General features: G+C 47.1%; 1 protein-coding gene across 1 annotated transcript in view; it reads left to right on the top strand.

Annotated features, from left to right (window-relative positions):
- The window catches only part of GSC2 (goosecoid homeobox 2), a 36,930-nt gene extending 22,619 nt beyond the window's left edge, over positions 1 to 14,311 (top strand). The window contains exons 2-3 of the mRNA XM_069620293.1: positions 1,503 to 1,750; positions 13,888 to 14,311. Coding sequence (XP_069476394.1) covers positions 1,503 to 1,750; positions 13,888 to 13,995 — 356 coding nt within the window. The 3' untranslated portion in view covers positions 13,996 to 14,311. The remainder of the gene's footprint in view (positions 1 to 1,502; positions 1,751 to 13,887) is intronic.
- Positions 14,312 to 14,794: the final 483 nt, after the last annotated feature.

The following is a 14,794-nucleotide window of genomic DNA, read 5'->3' as shown; positions in this document are numbered from 1 at the left end:
CAATGGACTTCGGCAGCGAAGTCTGGGTGCTTCACTTCTTTCTCCTCAGCGGTCCCGTATCGGGTCGGCAGCCTTTCGAGGGTCTGACTTCCAGGGAGCTTTGGCAAAGGTTAGCGGTGCTCGATGGTCCCTCAGAGCACGGAAAGAGGGCGCCTTACCAGGTTCTCTCTCGGATCAGTCTTCGACGAATTCGGCAGCTTTCAGATCAGGTCGAAGCAAATGCAACAGCAAGTCTTCTTCCAGCTGGGCGTCGAGGATCAGCAGTTCCAGTTACTCTTCAAGTGTAGACACAGCTTCTGAACAACTTCCAGTGGTGAGAGGTCCTCATCCACACTGCTGGGTCCCACTCAGCAGCCAATCATACAGAAGGGCATTCATGCAGTCAGTCAGCCAATCAGGCACACCGTGCATTCAGGCCATCCTCCTCCCTCTCAGACACTCACAACAAGGAATGTGGATTGGGACAAGTACCCATCCATTCAATACTACACACTGCATTCAGGCCAGTTTCGGGCAGGGGTGTCTCAGTCTTTTTCTCTCACACCAGAAACCAGACAGCCACAACAAGAAGTGCATATTGGTCACACACTCCATTCACCCAGGTCCCACCCACAGGGTGTACCCACAACATATAGTCACTGGGAAGGCTCCAGCCAGTCTGGACTGGACTTCACAACAACCATATATGGCACTTCCATCCACCCAATAGCCAGTCAGGGGGAAGGGACAGAGCCAGGGCTTCCCAGGACTTTGGGAAAACAAGGTAACAGGCAACAGAAAGCAAGAGGCCATAGGGGCCATCTTGTTTTCTATCAGGAATCAACTGATTCCAGTGGCAGGGCCTGGGTATCCCAAAATGGAGGATACTCAGAGCACCGGTCAAATTCAGCATGGAGCTGCCACCAGCCCATACCTTGCTCTGTGGGCCACCCACAGGTGCCCAAAAACATATACTAGGGGCACAGGGTTGTACCCCCACCCATGGGTGCCGTAAGGGTATCCCATGGGTCTGTTCACCAAACCAAAAGGAAGAGCTGCCCCGCCTGGAGTCCCACATGAACTCCTGCGCAGAAAACACGACAGAACACACGATAAAAAGGCAGAAAAGGACAAGGATACAGAGGCCCTGTCCCTCCGATGCATTTCCAGCATCACACTCATGGACCCCAAATTCAACCCTTGCCAGGCATGTACTTGTATCTCTTTGTTGGCCAAGCAATTTCTGGCCAATATGACAGAAGGGCATGTCTCATAATATAACAAGCCTGGGAAAAGATAACTGTGCGCAACTACCCTGGGGAGAGCAATGCATATTTTAATAATGCCTGGAGCATAAAGGATCCTGGAAAAGGCAGTCTGAAGGGCGCGTTGAAAAATTGTATTGCTTTGTCTTATAGTGGCTCGGGTTGTCATATGCCCTAGAGTTTAATGCTTATCCTCTTCTTGCTGAGATATTAATATAAACATTTTGACACAGAATTGTCCTTTTTTTTTTTTTACAGCCACCAGGTTTCCGTGGTCCAGGCATCTATTTCCTCCTAGTGCCAGGCTTGAGGACCCGATTCCTGGAGGCCAAGGTGAGCTGCGCCCCGAACAGCACATGCACAGACGAACCCGACGGCACCGTACCATCTTCACTGAGGAACAACTGCAGGCCCTGGAGGCTCTCTTCCACCAGAACCAGTACCCCGATGTGATCACCCGGGAGCACCTGGCTGGCCGCATCCAGCTTAAGGAGGAGAGAGTGGAGGTACTACACCTAGTTGGGAAAGGCATTGCGGGTGGGCCAATGTCTTAGGCTCAATTTAAGTGGCCCGTACATTACCGGGAGAGGAAGGCATCCGCCAAGGCTTGCTTGTTCGTTGTCCTTTAAAAAGAGCACAGATCATATTTTAGATGTGAAGTGCTTGCCCTGTCTGTAAACTCTGATCCAGACATTTTAACAACTAACTTAAAATGGGGCCATATTTGTGTGAGGGGATAATGTACCGGATGGCCTCAAGAACACATCAACTCTCGAAGACAGTTCAAGCGTTTTTATTGAAGTAATTAAGAAAGCGCATACTAAGAGCCTTCCCTCGCGCTCTCTCTTCTGCCTTGGTTGGTTCCCTTCCTAGCCCAAGTGTCCCTAAACCCCGGATTGGCCACTACAGTTTGGTAACCTATGCTGTCTCACAACTGGCAGGCTGCTCATGATGGGTGATAGGCAAAGTGCCATTTTTCTCTCTCTCCCTATGGAAACAATCTAAGTGAATCCTAAACTAGGTCTCCCAGGAATGTAGTACAAGAAGTGGTGCCTTCCAAACACCCAGGTCTCATTTGGTCCTTTCTGTGCACGCTCTTGTACTCATTGCCTGATGTTCTATCCTTCCTCTCCCTTCCGTCTACTCTCTTCTCCCCTTTCTGCCTCCTGCTCTACGTCATCTCTTCCTCTCTCGCTCTTCTCCTCTGTCCCTCCGATGTTCTGTCTTACTCTTCTCCTCCACTTCCTACTACGACTCTCCCCCTATGCACTACTACTCTCCCCTCGCCACCCTACTACTCTCCACACGTCTTCTCTCCCCTCTCTACCCTAGTACTCTACCTTCCACCAACACCTTTTCCCCACAGCCACCCTCCTTTCACTCTCCTAGTCACTCTCCTTCTCTTCCTCCGACAGTCCCACTCACTCACTTTGTAAACACGCTCAAACCCAAGTACCACTTTCTCCCAGTACCCAACACCTCACTTTGTACACACTTTCAGCAATCCTCCTCCATGCTCCTCTGCACCGTTCCCTCTCTTGATCCTCCTTCTGCTCCCTGACCTCACCCGAACAACCCACTCTGCCCTGTTTCCTGTGTCCCTTTTAATCTTCTCCTTTCTCCCATCATTGGCTCTCTTCCTCAACTGGTTCCCTGGGCCACCCACTGGCTTTGTTCTCCACAGGGGCTGGGTTACAGGTATACTAGCACATGTAACAGGCTTTAAGCCCCGCTCCCTTTTCGTATGCAGGTCTGCCAGCATTTGGAAAGAGTGGCACATTCAACGTATATTCAGTTCCACAGTTTGTGTCAGGATTATATGGAGTGTCCAGTTTGCCAGTTTAATACACGGACCATTCCGCGGTCCCACTGAAAGTACAATCAAGTTGGCAAGTTTCTCACGTAGAGTGTCTGGATTGCGAATTGCATATGCGGATCGCTCTGTGGTCCTGTGGCTCCTCGTCGGCTCTCTACTGATTGGGTTGCTCACTCTCTCTTCCACTGCCAGGCCGTCTGGGTGATGTAGTCCTATTGGACAAACGGAAAGAAACTGGCCAGCATTGTGCAAAAAAGGTTTGGGGGAAGAAATGCTATTTCTTGTTTCACATAGTCAAGCACAGGTAGAAGGGACAGAGACGGGGCCCTCACAACTCCCACACCCCACCTTTGGGGAAGGACTAGCCCTTGTAAAGACCCTGTTAGGTCTCCTGCCCCAAGTTGTGAGGGGCCCCCATCTCCTCTTGACAGAGATCAGGACACTGGCCCTATCACATATAAAAGGCTGTGCAGACCCCTAACTGCTCTCTGTGTGTGAGAATGCATTAGCATACAGTGCAATATGTATGTACGTGCATGTAGGTGTTTTCCCATCTGCATTTCCTTAGTTTTCCTTTTTTGTGACAGGTCAGGGACTGTAGGATAAATGAAGATAAATGCATTCTGTTCCATGGGAGTCACAATATATTTTATTATTGCATTTCATTGTTCCTTTTCACTTGTCTCTTCTCTCCAGCTGTTTGCTAGCTTGCAGATGCAGGAGGCAGCACATCAGGGATTTTCATCAGCAATGTGTTCTCTTTTAGGGATCAAAGGAGACAAACATGTCTTTTGCTCCAAAGAACCACAAAGCAAAGGGGGTCAGCTTCCTCTTCATATGGTAGCAGTACCCTCTGTGCTGGTTTACCTCTTGAATGAGGAGAATAAGAATGGGGAAAAGGTGGGCATGTCATTCTTCTCCTGCGATACAGGGGTCCTCAACTCTTTTGCTATGGCCTAGCTCCAACGTTTTCTGTTCGCTGGGCAGTCTGCTTTCCGAAAAGGGCAAGACAATCGAACCTATTCTCTGCCCAAACCCCCCATTCAGGTGTCCAGTGGAATGGAGGGCGATACAACCTAACATAGCATCCACAAACTGTCCGTCTGACCCTCCCTTCACCACAATCAGGCCACTGATATCTCTGGCCACTGGACTGCTGCTATTGATGGCAGATGCTAGTTAGTGGAAACCCAAAATCGGCTTCCCGGTAAGGGCCCCTTCAGGCTATGTTGAGGAAGGAGCAAGGCGGCATGCCTTTCCAGCTGCATTGTCATGCTTCTGAGTTGCGTCTGGGTGTCTTGCAGCTCTGCATTGCTGCTGGTTTCTGTGGCCACTACGAGCAGCACCCTCCTAAGTCTCGACTGGAAGACTTGGGCCAGTTGACTGGCCTTTCGGGTAGGCCCTCAGCACCAAATAGATCCTCTGCCCGTCCTATCATCCCCGCCTTTGACATCTATTTTTACTACCTATTGGCCCCCATAATATTTTAGGATAAACCCTGCCCACACTTTCTTCTCTCATGTCTCCTTACCTTCTTTGGCTCTTCGCTGGTCAGTACAGTCTCATCTGTATCACCTTGCACTAATGTGCCCTACCATCGATCCCTTAAAGCATTCCTCTAGTTCACCAATGGCCACATGCCCACACTCGCGGATGGGAGTAGGCTATTACCAACCTCTTCTGCCCTCTTAACAGGCGCCACATATGATAGAGCATGCAAATGGTGGGACGGTTTAAATGTACTCCCCAACACTGTACAAGATGTCTTCTCCTTGAGTGCAGTGATATAGTCTCTGGCTTCACAGAAATGTCTCTGTGATCAAACAAAGGTTTTTGGATTCCAGCAAAACCTTTTTTGAGAGAAGTCCCTGAGTTTCAACACAAGTCTCTGAGTTTAAACATAAGCCTCTGGGTTTCTCCTTCTGTCATCTCAGGTCCTCTGCTTCTTGTCATTTTCTCCAGGGAGACACCTTTGTCATGGACTTTGGCCCCTGTGTGCTGTAGCGAGAGCTAGGGCTAGGCGACATGGAAGCTTCTACCAAAAGGCTGTCACCTAGAGATTCTCTAAAGATTCAGTTAGGGAGCCTCCACCTCCCTCCTGACTCTAATCCCTAATACTCTGATACCTCATTGACAACTTGCAATGGTCTCTTACCTAAGAACACATTTCCTGCATTTTCAGTTCTCTACTTCTCTCTCTTTCTTATTTCCACCTCCTCAATGCTACACCATGTTATCATACCTCCAACAAACCTCCCATCACACCCCCTCAGCTCAGGGTGGAATTCCCTCTCTCGACTTCTCTGTTGTGTTCCTTGAAACTCCTCCTGTCACTATTCACCTCCTGCCCCCATCACCCCTGGAGTTCCTTCAGCCTTACTTCTATCTTGTCTTCTTACTGGTCTGGTGCTTCCCCTCCACTTATCCACTTAGTCGATGCTCTACTACAATCTTATTCCTCCATCCTTCCCAAGACCACTGTAATCTGCCTTAGTGTGTGCCACCAACATCACTAGCTCATTGGCCTTCTTAGTGCCTGTGATAAAGTACTCTGCCTCAATCTGCAGCCCTGCTGTGGGGTAACGCAGAGGACCGGATGCTTCCCAAAGCTAGGCTGATAGGCCGAGGGACAGTATGGAAGGATCTCCTTGTCACCGTCCCTTGTGTGATGAATCCTGCAGTCATCATTGATGAAGGAGTCAGTAGGGATTGAAAGAAACCTCAAGTCAAATATGCAGGATAGTTGTTATAGTGGAGATCAGCTGCGCAGACCATTTAAAAATGACTTGCACTTTCAAATCAGCATCATAGAGCAGAGCAGCCGAATCGGGAAGCAGAACCTCGAGTGAAGGCAGTCGCATGAGAACGAACCGTGCAGCAGAAGGCAGAGGCTTTTAAGCTTCCACTTGTCAGCCTTCCTTACCGAAGTGGCGAGAGACCCAGGGAAGAGCCACTCCAGAGCCGGCAGCAGCAACAATGTTGCCCAGAGAGCAGTCATGCCGAAAATAACAGCTTCACCGGCAAGTGACCGTGGAGCCGATGGGGGGCTGAAACAAGCTCTGCAAAGTAGGAGAAGCCATTCATGAGTAAGGACTTCACTGGAGCTGCGTGCCACAGGGTGGAAAACACTGGTGTGTGTTAGGCAGAAACCTGTGCAGTTCCCCTAGGGACCACTGCAAAAGGCTTAAGACTACAGGTGTTGGCAGTAAACCCAATTGGTAGCAGTCTGCACCACCCATATTTACCTGGTAGCTGTGGCTGAGCAGCCAGACTTCTCTCAAGAAGAGTTAGACAGTATATAGAGTATACAAGACAGGTACCAAAATACAGTAGCACAAGCAAACACTGACCGGAGCTTTAGTATCCAAGTATATAATTATTTATTTAAAGACACACTTATAGAAACACTCCAGCACTATTAATGTAAGCAAGTTCAAAACACAGTTACTATTAATATATATACATCCCTTATTCCTTATTAGACAAGTCTTAGTTAACACCACTTATTTCCAGACAGAGGTGAGCGCTTAATTGAAGATGGCACTCCAATAAGTTATCAAAAAAGGGAGGGAAGAGGCAGAAATTAGAAAAGCACACAACACTAATACTTTAGAAGCACCCAGCAAGGCAGGAAAGTCAAAGTCTACTTGTGAGCAAAATGTTCAGAGGCCAGGCTCCCTCTTAGAGAGAGCAGAGCACCAATGCGCCCAAGATCACACAGTTTAAAAGGCTTGAAAAAGTCTTGCAGGGAGTTCAAAAAGGAATTAGTTCAGCTCAGAAAAGTTCAGTTAGCCAGCCTAGGGTCAGCCCAGGTAGTATGTGGAGGATTTAATAGACACCCCGTACAGACCGTTGCAAGGGAGGCTAGGCGGACATGGTACCTTTAAGATGGAGAGGATCCTCCAGCGGGGGCAGTTGTTCCTGGCAGCGGGAGCAAGTCGCGGCATCGTCCAGAGGATGAGAAGATCTCGACGTGGAGGAAAGCTGAAGGTCGTTGCACTGCCAGGGAAGAAACCAGCCGCGGCGTTCTCCGGTTAAAAGGTACTACCCTTTTATTCGTAGTAGTGGTAAATCGCGGTGTCCCGGTTGCCGGTGTGCTTGGCACAGGCAAGGCAGCCACGAGATGATTCGGGAAGGCGAAAAGGCGGGCAAACTGGTAATCCCCACCAGTAAAAGGAAGAAGACTCTTCGGAATGAAGATCTTCTCTGTCGCCGGGAAAAGTGGTGAGACGGTTCAGCAGGGCTCCACCGGTGGTGTCATTGTTGCAGGTTGGCTCAGCTTCTCCCTCCTCGGATTCTTTAGATCCTGTGGCAACTTCTGAAGTTTAAGTCCCCAAAGCCCTGCTTTTATGCAGAAAACCCCCATTCATCAGTCCTAGCTGTCACTCAAACATGCTAAGTGGTGAGCCGGGCGGCTCACCCCTGGGCCAATCATACAAGAAAGCGACTTGAGTTGCCGAGGCAACTCAGTCCAAGGTGCCTAAATCCCCCTCCCACACATCTTGTAGACCCAGACAGAGTGCACCACTTTTGGAGGCATCTGTGTAGAAGCCCGCCAAAAAGTGGAACGAAGGGGTCGACTTGGGTTGGAGTTCCAGAGGCGAACACAAACGCCATTTTAAACCGAGTCCCCAAACGGGGAATAAATATTAAATAAATAACCCGGCGGTATCTTTAACATTGCACCAAAAAGTGGTGCGTTTAAAATGAATGGGAAAATCCCATAGAAAATATTCCAGTGGAATATTTTGCATGGTAACCACTGCCACCAGCCAGAAACTCGACGAGGAGGGACTGCACAGTGCCCCCTCGAAAAACAGACCCATGGGCAATCTAATTACCCCTACCAGTACTTCCACAATATGATGGTTTGTACTGGTTCTGTTCCTAATTTAAGACTAGTAAAGTCAATGGTGACTTTACATGCGCATGCCCTGGGAGACAGTAGTCAGTCCCAGGGTATGGAGTCTATGTTTGGGGGTCACTATGACACCCCTGTGTTACTGCACTGAGGGTGCTGTGTAACACACTTACCAAAAACCACATGAAGCCCTATGGAGTAAAAGACCCCATAGCCCATACAACACATTACAAAATCAAAGGATATCTCAAATCATGTCTAAGAGTGGGAGAAAAAGAGTCTCACTCTTAGCAGGAGAACAGAATAAACCCCAAAAAATCCAGCAAAGCTGCTGGGGGACTCACTAGGTTTGGGAAATTAGCCTTAACAGAGAATTCTCCCTAACAGTGAGTTGGCCCAGTGATAGTGGGAACCCCAGGGTGTACCAACATGCACAGAAACAATTGATAGTTAATTTTGAATATTGACCAAGTAAAGCAGAAAGACTGAATTTGCACATATCCTCATGTATGAAATGCCAAGATAGGGAAAGTTGGAGCAAAGATTATTTACAAGCAGATAAATGTAAATGAAGAAGTTAAAAGCCAGAATGTGTGATGACAATATAGGGAACGTTGGAACAAATATTGCCACAAGCAAATGAACATTGGTGAAGCAACTGTGCTATAGTGACATACTGAGAGAATATTGGAAGAAGTCCTGGTAAACAAAGTACATCAGGCAGTGAACCTTTGCAGAAGATATACCTGGCAGGAGAGTATTCCAGGGGATCTGCAAGGCCCAGAGGAGGCTAGCTGGCAGAGGAGTACACGAGGAAATCCGTGTAAAGTATCTGACAGGAAAATACAAAGACATTGTGAATAGATACCTGGCAGGAGAGTATACCTGGGGATCCTAAGAAGCTCCTGAATGATTCCTGGCAGGGGAATATACCAGGAAGTCATAATTGAATCATTTTTTGTATTAAAGCGACATTTTTGCCAAACCTGAGGAGCTGTTATCTAGTGTAGAAGTGAATAATGAACTGAATGGAGCAGTGTAGCGGAGTGGTCGCATGCTGTCGGCATGTTGTCGAAAGATCTCGACGTGGAGGAAAGCTGAAGGTCGTTGCACTGCCAGGGAAGAAACCAGCCGCGGCATGTTGTTGAAAGTCTCTGAATGAAGGCGATAAGCCTTAATAAGAGGACAATCAAGTGTAGAAGTGAATAATGAACTGAATGGAGCAGTGTAGCGGAGTGGTCGCATGCTGTCGGCATGTTGTCGAAAGTCTCTGCGCGAAGGCGAGAAGCCTTAAGAAGAGGATAATCGAGTGTAGATGTGAGCTAAAACATTGCATCAGAGTGACCGCGTACAAGGAGGGACATGTGTTTGAAGGCCGAATAGCGAGCAACAAAAACGGAGAGCACATTGAAGTGTGAGCAAAATGAAGTGTGAGCAAAACTTGCACAAAACACAACGAGGAGAGCTTCGGAAGCTAAGGGCATATGGTTGCGCAACCTGTAAAGGGTGGATCGGGGGTACAACGTCCTTTCATCACCAGGAATTTCAAAGCCTGCATTTTAAACGTGTAAAGAATAACAAAAGAAGTTAATTGAATTTCTTTTGGGGGTTGGGAAAAGGCAGATAAGGGTTTGGGGGGTCGGGTATAGTTACAAATAAATGGGGGAGGAGGGTTTGGACCCCCCCCAAAAACAAATCAATGAACTTTTTCATTATTTTATGCACGTTTGAAATGCAGGCTTTGAAAGGCCTGCCGATGCAAGGACATAGAACCAGATCAGTGTGGTGTATCAACCGCTCCTAGACTAGAGGGCCCCAACCAACAATGAAAGTAATCAAGGAGACCAAGAAATCTACTGTTGAATATTGTGAACTATTCAAAGTGCTTTGAGCTTTGGGAAAGGGAATCCAGAGCTTCTGTCAAATATAGTGAGACTGTTAAATAGTGTTACAAGTGACTTTGGACTTTGAGAAGGAGAACCCAGAGCCTTATTGAATAATGGAGAACATTTGTTGAACATTGTGAATCAAAGTACTACAGCTTGGGGAAGGGAACTTTGAGAAATCTGCTGAACATTGTTAAACAGAAGGCATTTCGAGCTTGGGAAAGGAGCCCTGAGAAACCTGCTGAACTTTGTGAAACCAGGGGGCTTTGAGTGTGGGGAAGGGATCCCTAAGAAGCCCGTTGACCTTTATGAATCAGAATGCTTTAAAGCTTGGGGAAGGGAACCCTGAGAAACCTTGCTAAACTTTGTGAACTGATATTCTTTGAACTTGAAGAAGGGAGCCAGAGAAGCGCTCCAGCTGAACTCTGTTTTTGCATTTTACTTTTTAACACTATTTTTGTTGAGCAAGACAATCCCCATACTGTGTTTAGTTTGATGTGATGGCAAGCATAGGTTTTGATGCAGACAAACTTTTGTTTTGGAGATACAGACTTAGATTTTCCTTGACTGCATCAGTTGAGGGAAATCCCAAATTAGATATAGGGCAAGCTAGGCTTTACAACATCCTGACCTTAAATAAAGAAGTTAACTGTTTAACACTTAAACCTTGGTTGTCCGTCTCATCTCTAGATACCATGCCTGTCTCACAGTAGCTGCTTTGAGGCTGTTGCCTCGTCCTTCTAGGACCAAAACATCAAATGTGACTATGCCAAGTGTCAAGACCTAATCAAGACAAAGGCTCCAGCCATGACAAGAAGCATGTACTATTGAAAGAAGTGTGCACTTACATTGTAAACCATTGTGGCTATTCTTGACTCTTTCCTATCCTTTCCCATATTTATTCTGTTGCCCGCTTCTATCGCTTCGATTTCCATAATGTCTGACAGGCCCGTCTGTCCTTTACCCTCTTTTCATGGCACTAAGAATCTTGTTTCATCTCTCATTTTCTCTCAGCTCTTCTACTGTTCTACTCTGCTTCTGGGTCTTCCTGCCTATCAGCTAGTTCCTATCCGCTCCATTTACAGCTCTTCTATTTGTCTTCTTTTTCTCTCGTCTCTCTCTCCCTGGACTCTATTTTTCCTTCAATGGCTTTCTTTTATATCCTGCTTACCTTTCCACTTTCTCTCTGTCGGATTAACTGTCTTCATGACATTGCTCTTCTGTCATGAACTATATGACCTCCGCAAACACCACTATCTCTCCTAGTAATGCGAAGGACAGCAGCCCCCAATCAGAGGAGACTTTCCACCTGAGGGGGCTGTCGGAAAGATACAAGGTGATTATAAGTCACGACTCAGGCAAAACGGTAGAAATACATCAGGAAGCAGGCACTGCATGGGAGAAAAAGCAGGGAAACCCTTTTAAGACATTCACTAAAAGAATCGCTGAGAACAGCCAAGACCATCCACCTCCCCCTTGTAGTACTGCTACCTGATTCCAGAGGTCAAACGACTGATGCACCTAATAGTATTCCTACTGGCTGATGCAAGTCCATAAGTCACAGATGCCCGCCCAACGCAGGTGCCAACGGGTGAAAAAGTCTGCAGGTGAAAACGCAGGGACCTGACCCGAATGCCTCGAGGGTGAAAACTAAGGGAGAAGAAAATGAAATCCCGGAAACAAGGATAAACACTCTTGGGATCTAGGAGAAAAAACGCACAGTTCAGAAAAATCCAGAACCAATCCAGAAGAACAGAAACAAGGTTGAGTTCCAGGTAAGGCACATGTTCCAAAGCAACACAGCAGGCACGCGAATCCAAGATGCAGTCCAGAAACAAAAAAGGAGTTTGTGAGGAAGTTACAGCACACCAATACAGTAAACCAACAGGGGGGCCATAGCCAATCGAGTAATACAGAAGCCAAAGTCAGAGAATACAGGGAACAGATCAAAGAATCAGAACACCACTCATAGCAACAAGAACACAGTTGAGGGGCACGGTTTCCACAGTGATGTTTCCTTAAATGCGGGCAGTTCTGGGTAATGCGGTATGGCGTGGTGCATCAATGCCACGTGACGGATTGTAGGGCCTGGTGGGAATTGGTAGTACACGTCACGATGAGGGGAAGTGGAGCCGCGGGTGCCGCGCAAGCCTCTGGCCAGCATGTGTGCGGGGACTGGAGGGAGGAGAGGCGCGGGCATGCCGTTGGTGCTGAGCCTGCTCTCCCCCCATTTGACCAAATGGTTTTCATTCCTTCTGACTTCTTGCTTCTAAATTCTAGAATAAACTCCCTCTCGATTTTCGATCTTTGGGCCTCATTACGAGTTTTGTGTTATTTCATCTGTAAATCTGCCGAAATGCTGCCAAATGGAATTACTGTTACCACCACTTGGTCCAGTGGGTTTACCGTGGTGGTAGGCAGTGTTTTTGGCAGCATTACCTCTGGCAGAATTACAGAATGGTAATTCTGTCTATTTTTGGACTAAAAGTGGAGGATTTACCTCCAGCATCTAGCAGGAGGTGAATCCTCCACTTCTCCTCCAAAAATAGGGGGAATTTACACTCAGTAATTCTGCCGCTGGTAATTCTGGTAAATTTGTAATTTTGCAGTGCAGGAAAGGTGGCGGTAACAGAATTACCGTACCTTTTTCGCTGCACCGCCAATGTCTTCTTTCACCCTTTTTCGACTATTTGTCATCTTCATGAATTCACTGCGCTTTTTTTTTTGTTAAGCGCTTTGGCATTTAGCGCTATACAAATTCAATAAAATAGAAATATAAACCGTGAGACTGTGAGTGACTGGCGAAACTCTGTTTTGGTCATATGCCTGGGAGTTTTTTAATTTATATTAGACATGGGATGGATTTTGGACCGCCAGTCCCTTAGACTAGGTACCTTTTCACTGACTGGTCAAAACCTTCTAGGTGCACTGTCTTGCATAGATTAATCTCTTTCAGAGTTGCACCTGAACATTATGTCCAGTCCATTCTCTAACCCCCTGAGATCTTGAATAACTGGGATCTTTTAAAACCCTGAGAAACCCCATAGAATGTTTCTCTGGGCACTGACTCAAAGGGAGAATTGACCTTATAAAAATAACTCTATTCAGTCAGAGGCCCGTGTTACGTACTGGAGGCTTATAAAGGCAGTCCTGAAGAATGGTGTGGTCAACATCATCAAAGAATATAAATAGTTTATTAGAAGCAGGTTTCTGTCACCACCTGGTCTAGGGAGGATAGCTCAGGGGCAGCGTGCTCACTTTTGGGAGCAACACGGGTTCGATCCCCAGGTCTGCGCTTAGAAACCTCCGTGTTGTGCTTACATATATTGTTGTGAATGGTAGCAACTTACTAAAACGTTTGAAGGCGTCATAGAGTCAGTCAGAGGTGCTGAGGTCTGCAATTCCTTTCATGTGCAGAGAAAGACCGCTGTGCTTTGAAGAACTATGAGGGAGGAAAAACACAAGATACACAGGGAAACGCTCGCCCCATGGCCGATTAAGAGCCAGGAGTTAAAATTGAGTGGGTTGTTAAGGGACGGGGTAGTCAGAGTATGAATGTGAGAGTGATGAGAGAGCAGGAGGAGAAAAGCGTGAGGGCGGCGGAGATAGGTAAGGGATGGAAGAACGTTAGATGGGTGCAAGTGAGCTGAGAGCAATAGGATAAAGATGAAGAAAAGGAGGAAAGGAATATCCCACTCTGTGTCTACCACTCAAGTTCTTCCGCGTGGGGCAGAGATGAGGAGTTTTGTGTGTATTTTCCCTAATACATTTGTTACACTAGTCATATGATCTAGTGAGAATAAAGAGTCATGGAGGACGGGAGGTGCATGGGTTTGCACTTTTCACTATCTTGCTATGGGTCCAGTACTTCTCTCAGGAACACTCAAGCCTTCTCCAACTCTGTCTGGTCTGATCACATCTCTAAATCTGCTATGACTGGAGCACCTCATAATGCGTTCTGCCATGCGTGGTGATGTGACTGTGTTCCGTGTTAAAGTGTGCAACACTTAGAGCAAAAGGAGCAATATTATTTAGAAAACACTAAACTAAGTCTTCACATGTTCTTTGCTCTGCCTGCAGGTTTGGTTCAAGAACCGAAGAGCCAAGTGGAGGCGTCAGAAGAGAGTGTCAACATCTGGTTTCCTCCTTCATGGACCGAAGAAATCCATCAATGAGAAAGACCACTAGCCCACTGCAAGAGAACCCCAACTGGTGGAAGCCTGCTCTTGGAATAGGAACAGCAAGCACACTGACATGTGGCACTAGAGCCCTATTGTACTAGTGAAGTAACAACAGTGAAACCTGGTGGGCTTGCTTCACTGATGGACTAAGAGCAGTAGCACTAGCGTGCGCTCCTTGTATGAATGGATTCAGAGAAGTGGCATTGGGTGCAAACTACACTAATAAAATGATGGCAAAGGAATTGGGGGCTGCCTGAACTGATGAACCAAGAGGTGCTGCATTGGCAGCACAATGCACTGATGGATTAAAAGTATCAGCACTGTGAGAGTGCACTGTACTAATTGGCTGTGAACAGTTGCACATATGGACCAAGAGAAGTGGCATGGTCTGGGGACACTGCATCAGTATAGGATGACACATTGCACTGATTGATTAAATGTAATGGCACTGAAGGACACACTACACTAATAGACCGGGGACATCAACACTAAGGGTAGCACAGTCAAATTAAAGAGCTGCCTGTATCTTGAACAATGCAAAAATACAGGCGGTTGTGAGGTTGTAAGTTCATACCTTCACCACTTCCTATTCAGGCCGCCTGATGATACACCAACCACATGACGATTAATGTGAAGAATGGGGTAAAGCCTGGTGTTAGAGAAAACAGAGGGGGAGATTTGACACACATCTGCCAGCTGGCCTTGGATGGCATTGAGCAACCAGGAAGTGGGCAGGAAACATGGAGAATGCAACCACCATCCTGTAGGACATGGAACCGAGGGAATAGGGGGAAATGTGTATGACA

This window comes from Ambystoma mexicanum, chromosome 10, assembly GCF_040938575.1.
Source record: "Ambystoma mexicanum isolate Mex_15411 chromosome 10, UKY_AmexF1_1, whole genome shotgun sequence".
NCBI classification, from domain to species: domain Eukaryota; kingdom Metazoa; phylum Chordata; class Amphibia; order Caudata; family Ambystomatidae; genus Ambystoma; species Ambystoma mexicanum.
Note: the sequence above shows the minus strand (reverse complement) of the source record. Positions and strands in the feature narration are given on the sequence as shown.